The sequence below is a fragment of the Zonotrichia albicollis genome, chromosome 2, assembly GCF_047830755.1.
Source record: "Zonotrichia albicollis isolate bZonAlb1 chromosome 2, bZonAlb1.hap1, whole genome shotgun sequence".
Lineage (NCBI taxonomy): Eukaryota > Metazoa > Chordata > Aves > Passeriformes > Passerellidae > Zonotrichia > Zonotrichia albicollis.
In genome coordinates, this window is record NC_133820.1 from 11,198,165 (window position 1) to 11,211,895 (window position 13,731).

General features: G+C 36.9%; 1 protein-coding gene across 3 annotated transcripts in view; it reads left to right on the top strand.

Annotated features, from left to right (window-relative positions):
• USP25 (ubiquitin specific peptidase 25) overlaps nt 1-12,891 on the top strand; it is an 88,135-nt gene extending 75,244 nt beyond the window's left edge. For 2 of the 3 annotated variants that reach the window (XM_074532921.1, XM_074532932.1), the window contains 7 exons: nt 229-324; nt 3,615-3,793; nt 4,548-4,626; nt 6,375-6,454; nt 10,846-10,969; nt 11,657-11,852; nt 12,295-12,891. In XM_074532921.1, coding sequence (XP_074389022.1) covers nt 229-324; nt 3,615-3,793; nt 4,548-4,626; nt 6,375-6,454; nt 10,846-10,969; nt 11,657-11,852; nt 12,295-12,467 — 927 coding nt within the window. In that variant the 3' untranslated portion in view covers nt 12,468-12,891. The remainder of the gene's footprint in view (nt 1-228; nt 325-3,614; nt 3,794-4,547; nt 4,627-6,374; nt 6,455-10,845; nt 10,970-11,656; nt 11,853-12,294) is intronic. The other variant, XM_074532930.1, reaches the window with a different exon arrangement.
• The last annotated feature ends 840 nt before the right edge of the window (nt 12,892-13,731 follow it).

Genomic DNA, 13,731 nt, shown 5'->3' on the forward strand with positions numbered 1-13,731 from the left:
TTTTTTTTTTTTTGTAAGATTCCTTTAATGTTGTTACAGTAAAACTATACATACACATGCCATTATTTGATTTGCAGAATATGCTCACAGATCTATATTGAAGTGTGCCATATCAGTGTATGCATGCATTAAGTTGCTTTTTCATTTTGCATGAAACTAAAAGCATATTGAATTTAGTCATTAAAATATTAATCATTCAAAACTTTTACCTTAAATCCCTTGTGGCAGGTCATGCTGACCCCGAACATGCAAGGTATTATCATGGCTATAGGTAAAGCCAGGAATGTTTATGACAGGTGTGGGCCAGAAGCAGGGTTCTTTAAGGTACAACTAACATTTTCAACTTTTTCTCCTCTGACTTTTCCTGTTAGATATGCTACTCCCTCTACCCCTTTCTGTATATATAGTCTTTTCCAGCATTTATACATGCTTGTCTATATCAGTCCCTAATTTAGAGTTTATCCCTTGAAATATACAGATATTTGCCCTGTTGATGTCAGCAGCTCATAGACCTTTCTGCATTTTAGCTTTTTTAGTAATAGAAGTGAGTAACATACTAGTAATATGAAACCTAGATATGTAATCAATAAAAGTATATGGTTTTTTTCTCCTCTTAGTAATAATACTCATGCCTTTGGTAGACTGTGGGACATAAGGTTGATAAGGTTGTTTGGTTTTTTTTTTCTACCCAGGAACTTTTAGTCATTTGTTGTTTATTCAAAGAGATATTCTCGATTTTTACTCTTGAAGATTTTTAATAATTTTAAATTGCTTGCTTTTGTGTAACTGCATGGGTGTCAATACTATTTATTTAAGCAGTGGTTTATTACTGGGAATTAGACATTAGGCTTTTTATGGTGATTAGTCTTCACTGTAACACCAGATTTGGAAATGTGTTCATTTTCTTAAATACACAAACTTCTGAGCACCTTTAGCTCGTGGCCTTTTGAATTTTCAGGATATTAGAAAGGGAGTTGCTTTGACATGATGTAAAGTGTAAAATCCTCTCAAATGTGATTTGTAGAGGAGAAAGAAGTTTGTTGCTTGTCATTGAGTAGCAGTCTGTTCTCTTCTTAATTGTTATGGTGTACTTCCACTAGAAGAAATTCTAAAAGCCACAAAACCAACCCCCAAACAAGCAACAAACAAACACAAAACCCTAATATCACCAACAAAAAGCTCTGCAACCCCTTGGTAAAGAAATTGAAACCTCATGGATTGGTTGCTTGGTTTGTCTGTGTGGGTGTTAGACATGGGCACTTAGAGAAGGGTTATAACCATAATGTGTGTGCAGGGCTGTCTCTGTTAACTGTGCCTGGGCTCAGCGAAGGGAGAGACATCTGCCACAGCCTCTGTCCAGTGAAACTGGGTTTGCTTGGGATTCAGTGTTGGTTGCTTTTTTTATTTTTAAATGTATTAATGAAAAGATGTAAAATGTTTTTCAAGTTGAAAAAAAAAATCCTCATTTGATTAAATCACTCCTTGATTTGAACCAGAAAGTTCAATTATATCTAATTATATTTTTTAATATGAAGGGTGTTTTGATAATTCTAAAGCAGCAAAATTACTTCAAAATAAAATTCTATTTAATGCTTTAGAGTTATCAAAACAATGCTCAGTTGAAATGATTTTCAGTCTTTCATTTTGAGTCCTCAAACATTTAGACTTCATGGGGGTAGAATGTCTTTGAGTGAGAAAATGTTTTGACATAAAGTAAAAAGCTTTCCTTACTCATTTTCTGCTGAATCGGGTTTGTAGTAGTTTAGAAGAGGTGAAATGTGGTTCATTTTGAAGGAATACATTAGTATGAATGGATGCAGATGAAGTGGGGCTGTTTTGGGAGCAAAATTTTTTATTTGGGACACATCAGATGAAATCTCACTTTTTCCTGTAACTTACTATAAGCTTCTATGATGTCTTTTAATACTGTTACTGTGTTCCTTTATGCGTTTGTTTTTGATGAAATTAGTGTTTCCAAAAAACTGGGTTTTTTATCTTTGTTTTAATGTTACTCAGGTGGAACTCTATTGGTGTGGGTCATTGTTACAGCCAAGGTTCCACTCCCCCTCTAGACCTCAGGTTTACATGACTAACATTCAGATATTTCTTGGTCAGTGATCTCTTCCAATCATTGTTCTTTAACCTTTATAGACAACTCCTTGCAGAATGTTTCCTTTAAGATCTTTGTTATCCTTAGTGAGAAAATGAAAGCATATAATGCTTTTTTCTACTGTCCCTTTTTTATGTAGAGAAATAGTGGTTTTTTTCATTTTGTTAAAGATCTCTGAATCTGTAGAATTCCACATTATTTTAAAATTATTATGAAAATATAGGATTTGTGTTGCACTTTTCCTACTTCTAAGTAATTATATGAAAAATTAAATGTCTAAAGCAGTTTATTTTTGCTTCCTCAATAAACAAGGTTTAATTGTTAGCCATGTTGACTTTCTAATGGTGGAACTTCTGATGTAACATAATCAAACCTTTGTGGCTTTTGGCATTTATAATGTTGTCCTAAACATCCTTTTTAATGGTAATGCAAATCATGAGTATTTAAAGATATTGATGCAGAACATTCTCCTAAGTTTTAAAGGTCTCCACATGCTCTATGTTTAAACCTGTATGATTATTACCCTACATATTTAGTCCTGAAACAAAATGTGTTATTAGCAGAGGATGGGAGCCCAATTTTCTGGTGTTACAGCATAAAGACACTTGAAATACTGAGCAGGGTTTTTTGGGGTTTTTTTGTGACTGCTTTGATGCTTTATTTCATGCATACGTTGTATTTAAACTTTGCAAATGTGTTAGGAAACCATCTCATAACCTCCCTGTTTTCAGAGGGAATTTATGGAATGTGTGTTAACATTTGTCACCATTTTCTAGTTCTTGTTGCTCCTGTTCATGCTGTATAGTTTCAGTGAGTAAAATCTAATGAACATATCAAATGATGTTCATTAAAACCTAATGTGCTGGCAAAGCTGGAAAAGTAAATTACTCTGATGACCTCTAAAATTTCTCTAAAATATTCAAGGAGGGCTGCATCCTGCCCCATAAGGCAGTACTGTTCATATGGAATTATTATTTTCTTCAGAAATCCTATCAATTGTTTTTCATTGAAGGAGATATTCCATTCCCACTTAGTATTTTCCAAATCATACATGTTCACTAAACTTCTTGTAGGATATTTTTTTTCATGTCTTTGCATTTAACCATGTATTTGAGGTACTTTTTTACCTAATGAAACTTCAGAAAATTTCTTATGGTCAAGTGCCTGAAATCTTATACTTGTCTTGGGCTAAAGGAACCTTTCTAAGGATTGGATAAATCTCCTCTCAGGGAGATATAGCACAGGATTGGAACTACTTTTGAAGGGAAGGTTTATTGGGATTTTTTTCAGGCTTAACTGGTGAGAGAAAGTACCAGCTTGACAATTTATCTGTGGGTTTTTTGTTTTCTTTTCAAAAACATAGTTTAGACTTCTTAGAAGGGTAGTCTGTGGAACTGTTAAAAATTTTTATAGGCAAAATGCTGTGGCACATAAAGTATCTTGTGTCTGTGATGTCCGAGTTGAAAGCCAGAAGGAATAATATCTTTTTTTTTAAATTATGTAGGCAATTAAGTTGGAATACACACGTCTGCTAAAATTAGCCCAGGAAGATCCGCCACCTGAATGTGATTATCGTTTGCGTCATGCCATTGTTTACTTCATCCAAAACCAGGCACCAAAGAAGATAATTGAGAGGACATTACTGGAGCAGTTTGGAGATCACAATCTCAGCTTTGATGAAAGGTAATAAGATCTGCACATCTCATTTCCTGTGTTCATGAATGTTCTCTGATGTGTGGAAACACCCCTTCATATTTGGCTGGTGTGTTTGGCTTTATCTCCTAGTTAATAGCTTGCACGCTTACGTTGTAAAACAAATCATCTTTATAAAAATCCCTACTAAAAGACTAATCAAGTTGAGTTTCTACTCATCTAAAATAAGTAGAAATGATCAGTGTTGTTCATAATTTTGCACACAGTTTTCTGTACCTTCATTCATTGTGTTTTCTCACTGTCCTGAAAGCCAGTAGAGAGGGCAAAGCCTTTCCAACTGAGGGACTGGCTGCAGAGCAAGACTGTCTCTCTTCCACTCAAAATTTCATCTACTTACTTATATAAATAGATAAATTAAAAGTCAGAAAACAGTCTGATTTCTGTGTACGGAATAATCTTCTAAACTTTTGCAAAGTAATTGTCAGGGAGTTTCAAATTATCTGAAATTTAAAATTAAAAGAAAGACTGAGCAATGTGGCAATTTACTGAAATAAAAGAAATAATCCTTTAAATAGCACAGGCCTCCATCACACATACTTCAAAAGTGTGCCATCTCCTGCTGATTATACCATGCATAATAAAATGTACATTTTCGAAGGCATTTTCATACTGGTTTGCATAAGGCTGTAGCTCATACTGTTTGAGGCTCCTGTCTTTGTAAGGATAATACCCTCTGTTAATTTCCAGTAATATTTAATGATTTTATTTTTTTGCTTTTTGTAAGGTGCCGTAACATAATGAAGGTTGCTCAAGCCAAACTTGAAATGATAAAGCCAGATGAAGTAAACATGGAGGAATATGAGGTCAGTATTTCTTATGCTTTAAATGAAGTTGTAATGTGAAATAGTTATCAGTAAAGCTGAATTTTGTTTTTACAAATTTCTTCTTGTCTCAGACTGAGAAGTTAAAACTGGCTATTTATTCAAAGCCCTTATTTGCTCTTGAGCCAAAGCTGTTTTTTCCACATCTGTAATTCCAGTGTTTCAGCCATTAATAAGTGTCAGGTTGGAATCTGTCCTTACTTTGTTAACCAGTCTTGACGTCACTAACAATATTTTGTAATTTATCACCACATGAGCCACATGGCTTTGTCTAGGCAGCTGGCAAGGAAGGAGGAGAGTGGTCGTGCCCAGCCTTGCTCATCTTGGGAGCTGCATAGCAGGCACAGTCCCATTTGTACTTCTCCTCCAGCTATCCCTGCAGCTATTCCCATTTTCTTATGAGCAGCAGATTCTTTTCTTTGCTGAGACCATGCATAACCAGCTTATGCATTTAATTTTTCCTCCTGGGTTGTTTAGAAAAAGTTGGAGGGGAAGTGAGAGTGAATATTGGATATTAAATAATAGTGACTAATAGTTGCTAAAATAATTCATCTCACATTTAAAGCTAAGCTGTAGCTGATTTTCCAGCATCAGTTTCAAGTCTGAGTAATACTGTTCATTAAGACCTCCTAACAGTGGGTATTTATGTCCTGGGCAGGTTCCAGTGCAGCACCTCTACCTCCTTGTTCTGTTGGTAGGTCCAAACAACTTGATCAAGAGGGTAATGGGAGTAATCTTCCCCTCACAAATCCAATGAAAAATATTTTTATTTCCACTTCTCATTACCAGGTTTAGGACCTACAGTAGATACTACTGCATTACAGTGTGCCTCCCTAGCCACTGAGATGGGGGACCCTCAGAGTGGCATTTTAATTGCATTTTTGTGGCTTTGCAGAGCTCATTGTTTTACCATTCTCTGAATGATGCTGCACAGAGAATAAACAATTCTGAATTTGGCTCTAAGAGTGGGGAGATCTTCTGTTCCTCTGCAGAAAAGTGCCCCTTTTTTAGCTCCTACAATAGGTAGTTGGGGGATTCACCATAGATGGTGTCAGCTCTGTGTAGTGAGCTGGCATTTTATGGATGTTTTCTCAAACTCTTTCTGTTGAATCTGCTAGTAGCTGTGTCTTATGTCTATTTTATTTTAATAAATTGAAAGTTGGCACTCAACCCTCTGTAGAAAAAGTGCCTTTCTCACCTGGAGCATTTACGTGTAAAGTGAACCAGGAGTCACTTGGTGTAAATGGAGATGCAGTAAGATAGATAAATGTTCTGCTTCAGCACCAGCATCTCATCAGAGTTGTGTTTGGGTTTTTTTAGCACTTCCCATGTAAAGTGTTCAAGCTTTTTCTGTGTCATTCTTGTATTGAAAATTAAGCTTAATATCTGGCATATGAAAAAGCTTGCCAACAACACCTGAGTAATGTAGGGAAGCAAAAACAAGATCTTGTATAATTTTACCTGTGGTTCTCCAAAGATGCTTTGTGTTCCTTTCAAATGGTAATAGGTTCTGTAAGAATAATCTCATCTAGAAATATTTAAGACATTGAAGAATTTTCTTTTTATTGAGGGAGGATGGATTGTGGTGGACTTCCCTCATATACAAGCCTACTGGCATCCTTAGTACTTACTGTGACTGGACACTGAATTTAACTGGAGGGAGGTTTGTGTTTAAAAAAAATAAATTTCTTTTTTGTTGATGAAGTTCTATTTACTCTTTCTTTCTGCAGAGATGGCATCAAGACTATAGACATTTCAGGGAAACAACCATGTTTCTCATGGTAGGACTGGAGTTTTTCCAAAAAAAGAGGTAAGTGGTAGTATAGAACTCAAATGTAGTGGAATGATGTGAAAGCAAAATGTAATATTGATAAGTAAAGCTGTTTTCTAAATTAAGAGGTGTTTAATTTCCATTTCCAATCTTTTATTAAGCCATGGGTTCTTTTCTTAGCACCCTCCACATGCACCCCTATTTTTCCTTCTCTTCTATTCTTAAATGCTCTGGGTGTCACTCTGTGCACATACTTGTATTTGTTTTCATTAGCAGACACAATTAGTCAAGTCTGTGTCTTTCCTGCTTTTTGGCTGGGACTTCCCACTGAAGCAGTTTTACCTTCTGCATTAGTCTGAGCCAAAACTCCACCTATGGTGGCCTTTAAAGGTCAGGAAAACAACATATTTGAGAAAAACTGTCATGCATAGCTGTCATAGTTGTAGCTGATTGTCCTTAACTCTGTGGTGATTCATTCCCTTCTCTTTTTGAACCAAGTCAGAAATTGTGGCTATATAAAATGGGTGACATTTATGTACTTAATTCAGAACAGCTCATAATTATTCTGATCTACACATGCAACAAGAATGGTGATTACAGTATAAATGTAGTCAATCACTGATTTTTCATGTATAAAACAATAGGTAGGGAAATTTGTAGCAGGAGTCAGATTTAATTCTTCGCTCTTTGTTGAGTAGTAAACTGCTCCATATTTCTCATCTTACATTTTCCCAAAAAAGAAAGGCCCCAAACAATACAGGAAAATTAATTGCAAAAGACACAGCCTTGCCTTTGTGACATGATACCTCTTTTTATACTGACTAACACCATGAGCCCAGAGTCTTGGGTTGTCTTTGGGTTACCACCATGTAATAAACAGTACATTTACTAATAATCTGAATGGAAATATGCTACACTATTGGTCTTAAACAGTTTGTGGACAAAGGTTAGTCAGAAGATTGCCTGGCTTATTTGAAGTCTGTTGTTGCTTCATTCCTCAAAGAGGCAGAAATGTTACAGGCATTGGTGTGGTTTATAGGAACCCCTTCATGCATTCTCTAAGATTACAGGTGGGGTGAAACATCTTCAAGTTCTTTGGCACTGGGACTCCAGAGTGGCACTTTCAATTGTAAAATACCAATGTTTTCAATAAATTCCTTCTTGCCATAGCATATTCTGGTTGTGCCATGGAGAAGAGAAGGAAGCACAGGTTTCTGCTGTGTGCTAAACTACATTCTCTACTATTTAGAACAGAATTAGGGTGAAGTGTTTGTTAGAAAGCACCTTTATAATTTAAAAAACAAGCCTATTACCACCAATGTGATAATACTTACACTCTAATGTGAGTCAGAAATAAAAGGTACAATTTCAAAAGTGCTTCATGAAGTTTCTGATACAATGATAGTAGGATTGAAATATAGTTAGTGGATGAGTGAGATCTGGCTATCCAGTGACCTGCTCCAAAGGCATCTTGTGCAAATACATACCTGTGTTTCAGCTTCAGATTTACAAAGGTTTCAGAGATTTACAGAGATTCCCATCTTGCACACTTGAGAGAGCAATGGTACCATCCTTATGCTGGAAACAAGACTAAACTGCTGATCCCTGTCAGTTCATTCAACACTAAGATCATAAAAACATAACTTCAAAAACATTCATGAAAGGATGGACTTTCATAATAGAAATATGATCTTCATTAGTAGGACTGTTTTGAGGCTGTTTTTCCCCCACAAACCCACCTCTCTGTTGACAAATTTTTCTTAGCTTCAATAACACGAAGCAATAACCTAGCAGCACTCAATGGATGGAGCCAAAAGTCAACCTTTATTCAAGCAGTATTTATTTCTTTAATTGTAATGTGTTGAACAAACACAGAAATCAACATTAGTTTGTTATATCTTTTTCATGCCTACTTTCAGGGGTCACTTGTCATCCCTGATGGTGAGTGACAAGGCCCACTTTTCACTGCAGGTGGAGAATTAAGGGGTCTTTCAGGCAGATCTCCTCTGACTTTAGTGTGGAGTAGTAACCTACTCTGGCTGAGATGAACCCAGGCAGCAGCTAATGAACCTTGCCTGCAGCTCACTCTTGTGGCAGCAACTTAAAAGTGAACAGACTGTATGCTTTACCAGTTGCCTTTTAAGTTTCTTGGAAAGCCAGTACAGCTTTTCAGTTTTGACTGAAATGCCTTTTTCAAAGCAGTGCTAAAATTTTGCCATTCTGTGCTTGCTATGTCTTTTCCAATGCCTCAACCTAGAGAGCTCCAGAATTTTGTGAGCAGCTTCAGTGATTTTAGGTTTAGCCTGCACACACTTGAACTTGTGTGCAGTTCAGCTGTGAGAAGGCAGAGAGCCAACCATGTCCTGACTTCATCCAGAGCCCCGTGGGCAGCAGGGCAGGGAGGGGATTCTGCCCCTCTGCCCCCTCTGCTGAGAGCCCACCTGCAGGGCTGCATCCAGCTCTGGGCTCCCAGCACAGCAAGGACAGGCACCTGCTGGAGCCAGCCCAAAGCAGGCACCAAGGGCAGCAGAGGGATGGAGCAGCTGCCCAGTCAAGACAGGATGAGAAAGTTGGGGCTGTTCAGCCTGAAGGAAGAGAAGGTTGCATGGAAACCTGAAAGCAACCTTTGAGTATCTGAAAGGAGCCTACAAGAAAGATAAAGAGAACATTTTACAAGAGCATGGAGTGACAGGACAAGGGGGAACTGACATAGAGGAAGTTTGGATTAGTTATCAGGAATTCCTTACACTCAGGGTGTTGAGGCGCTGCAACAGTGCCTGGAGAAGCTGTGGCTGTCCCATCCCTGAAAACCTTCAAGGCCAGGTTGGATGGGGATTTGTGCAACCTAGTCTAGTGGAAGGTGTCCCCCTGCCCATGGCCTTCAGCCCAGGCCACCTTCTATGGATCTATTTGCTAATTTTACTGTAGTCCCACTCCTCAGAACCAAGATATATAAGGAGTCTGAGCTTGGATATACAGTCATGATAATCTAAAATAACACCCTTGGTGTTAAATGGCACCACAGTTGTTTCAGGAAAGGGTCACACATAGGTGAGGGAAGGAGCAAGAAGAGGGTGACTGGGAATAAGGCCACTACCACCAGTGAGTTTTAATTTGCATCAACAGAGCTATTGACACTGTAGCTTCAACCTGCAGTTTCACAAATAACTGAACTAAGAATGGGAGAAGAGCCAATCCCTCTGGGTTTATAACCAGCAGTTTCAGTTCTTGTAATCATCTTTTCTTCCCCTTTCCTCCTACACTAAATTTCCAGCTGTCTGGTCAGTTTTATTGGTGAGCAGTGGTATGAAGAGTTTTCATGGCTAGGAAAAATGGAGTTGAAGTAGCCTTTTCCTTTATTTTTATATTGTCTCATTGAGAGGTATTACCTTACATCCTGAGTTATTTACTTTGGAAAATTCTTGACTTGTATTCAGATATGCTCTGTGTGTCCACATAATTTTTAGCCTTTTTCAGTAGCTTGGTAGCTGGATTTGGTAATTTCAACTTGACACATGAGCTCATACTCTCATCAGGAAGGAGTGCATGATTTCATGTTCCTTTAACCACTCCCTTAGGAAATTTCTCTTCTTAGATTTTATTTTTTATTATTTGAGTAAAAATGAGATATCAAACTGCCTGTTTTTAGGGTAGCTACCAGAATTGCTTTCAGTGCTTGTCTGTCGTAACTGGGTCTTTGTAAATCAGAGAATTAACCATTTCAGGTGTTTGCAGGAGATGATGTGCAGCAGTATGAGGGGAGATTGTTCATCTGTGCATGAAGGGATCTCTGTCAATTACCAACTAACAGGTTCTTGGGTGCTCTCTTATTCCTTTTCTACCAATTAGCCTTGCATTTATCTGCTGCATTCAGATTAAAGGCAGAAATATCAACAGTCTGACAGCACTTCTGCTGCTGAAATTCTGTGATGGCTTCTTCCATCACATTAGATTTCAAGTAACTTGGAAGAACTTTCAATTAGTGAAGCTTAAAAATTCACAGTTGTTGTTTTAGAAATAAGGCGACAACTTTAAATCTTATTTGCTGAGGTGTAGAATGCTGTCAAGATATTCATTGCAATGGAAACTCAAACCCAATGTGACATAAATGCAGTCAGGAAGAATTAAATTTTCATAGATACTCAAGGCCAATCTAAAGTTACTTTTGAAATGAGTGAAATGATAACTCTTGGTTTCAGTGAGCTTTGGATCAGACATCGTTTGTAATGATCTAACCTAATAATAAAATAATTTGTTCTAGTGTGTGTAAAAGACAAAATTGTATGGTTTAAAAAAAAAAATTATGAAGAGGTTGGTGGGAAGGGGTGGACTTGCCATCCAGCAGGTGGAGTTATCTGTCCTTGGAATAGTTATCTTGAGGTAGTTGGTATGTGGATGTTGCACCTAATGCTTTTGTTTCTTCACTTCAGTTACATGGAAGCCTTGCTCTACCTTATCTATGCTTACCAGAATAACAAAGAACTCTTGTCCAAAGGCCCCTACAGAGGGCACGACGAGGAGCTGATATCTCACTACAGACGAGAGTGTTTGCTAGTAAGTGAAGGGGGAACTGTAAGTCTCAAAATGTTGAGTTTGCTGCATAGCTCTAATAAAATAAATTAATAGTAAAGTATTGCCGTCATGTACAACAAACCTCAAACTTCCCTGCATTAGTAATTTAATAGTGAGGCTGTAAGAGGAAAAAAACACCACAAGTAAAAAAGAAAACATTATTCCCCTGATTTTTTGTGAGTAGCAAATAATTTTCTTTATGATTATAGTTGGCTCACTGCGGTTATGTCTGGGCTGGGTGGGAGCAGTGGTTGACAGTGCTGATGAGCAGACTCAGCCTGCTGCCATGGTTTGATGGGGAGACAAATATTGGTAAAGGCATCAGCAATGATGCCTTGCCTGGAACAAGGGATTTTTTCCTTGTTTATGTCACTTTTAACAATAGTGGAAAAATAAAAGCTGCTGATAGAATCTCAGTCTTAACAAAACAGCTGCAAAATTGGAGTTGGCAGGTATGAAATGAAGTGGCTTGAGGAACAGCACAAGTTCAAGTGGATTAGTACAGCATATGCATCATGGAGTAAATGTTAAAATACGGCTGTGGTTAATACAAACTGCCAGGTAATTCTGTAGGAAGACTGTGCTTTAAAACAAACTGATAATGATGCATGGTAGAGTGTGAAATGCTGTGTACTTAAAAGCTTTCCTTTTTTGTGGTGGTTTCTGAAGAAACTGAACGAACATGCTGCAGCACTGTTTGAATCCGGAGATGATCAGGAAGTAAATAATGGCCTGATCATAATGAACGAGCTTATTGTCCCCTGTTTGCCATTACTGCTGGTGGATGAAATGGAAGAGAAAGATATTGTTGCTGTGGAAGATATGAGGAACCGCTGGTGTTCCTATCTTGGACAAGAAATGGAACGTAAGTAATTTATTATCAAGGTAAAAGGCTCTTGTGCACCTTTGTTATAAGTATGATGTTTTCAATATCTGGAATTAAACCTGTATCTTTTTTACCTCATTAATGTTTTTTGAGCTACGCTGACTTTTGATTAATTCTATACACATTTAAATAAAAGAGTTTTTCTGTATGTTGCACTAGGCTATCTGGCTGTAAAAGAAACATGTTTTTTAAATAGGAAAACATTTGTGGTGTTAGACTATCTAAAGGGGAGTTTAGATCAACATCTTACTAGAAATTGTATATCTTAGTTATTGCTTGGTAGGTCTAAAGAATCTGAATTATTCCAAGTGAAACTCCTCCTCTTCTACCTGCTAATTAAAAAGAAGTCAACATTGGGCAGAAAAGAGAATTCTACATGTGGACATAAATGCTTATGTTTGTTTTTCTGTTTGATTTGCAGCCAACTTGCAAGAAAAATTGACAGATTTCCTGCCAAAACTGCTAGATTGTTCTACAGAGATTAAAGGTTTCAATGACCCGCCAAAGTTACCCTCCTACTCCACACATGAACTGTGTGAAAGATACGCCCGTATCATGTTGTCACTCAGTCGAACTCCAGCCGATGGAAGATAAATTCTGCAGACCTTCCTAAGCACATTGTATAAACTTTTTTAGTTCTTAAACCTTGCCTTCCTGTCACAGGGTTTGCTTGTTGCTGCTATAGTTTCTAACTTTTTTATTTTAATAACTGCAAAAGAGAAATGACTGTACAAACTTTAGCCAGACTGCAAACGATTAAAGCTGAGAATCGCATGGCGCTCAGTCGTTTCAACCAGAATTGATGCAACATGCAAGTCTGATCATTATGGCAAAACTGCTTTTTTGCCATTTATCTGTTACAGTATTACTTTGCTTTTATCTTAAGATCCTTTACTTTATCAACAGCTGTCTGGATCATTTTGTGACTGCAACTACTTTAAGTGTCCAGTGCTGTGTAAATACATGGTACTTGGTAGCTTGTAAATGAAAAGAAAGAATAAAGTTTTATTTATGGCTACTTCTGTGTTTGCAAGCAGATACCTTGTATATTATTGTAAAATACGGGTATTTTTAGAAGAGATACAGTATATTGATGGGTTACTCAATTTTATAGACAAGGTTCTTTAGGATTTATGGCCAGTTTCCTTTCAGGTACTCAGAGATTACTGTATGTGAATATATTGAAAAACTGTCACAGTATTATACACAATGGTGTTTTGTATATTCTTCACTGGTCTGTTTGATACTGCACCTGAGCACTTTAGTGTGCGTGTGAATGGCCATGCCAAGTCTTTTCTAATGGTAGGGACTGGCTTCTGAAGCAAAACAATAATGGCACCTTGCTTCTCTTCTTAGAAAAAAATTTAAGTAAAAAAATTAAAATATTTTCAGTCTAAATATATTACACCCTCTAAGCAAAGCTTCTTTGAATTGGTGTAAGTGAAGAAAATAAAGATTTTAAAAAACTGAATTTATGAAGCTTAAGGATTAATCAATTTTAATTGGTTTTCGAGTCATGTAAATGACCAGAAAGAAAATCCTAATTTTAATTCTTTACTTGAAATGGGTTGCTATTGTTGCAACAAAATATCTCAAAAATCTTTTTTCTGTCCTAATTAAATTTCTGTTGGAAGTAAAAGAACATATCTATCGGGCTTGTTTTGTAGAACTGAAATACTGTCTGGTTTTAATGAAGAAACTTAATTATTTTGTGGAAAAAGAGATTTAATGCGTCCTTAGGTAATCCTGTTACCTGACACTATTTTGATTCCTTCTCTTTTTAGAGAACATTTTGTGTTAGATCAGTAAAATATGTGAATATTTATTTGTATGTTTTTATTGGAGCGACACAACTTTT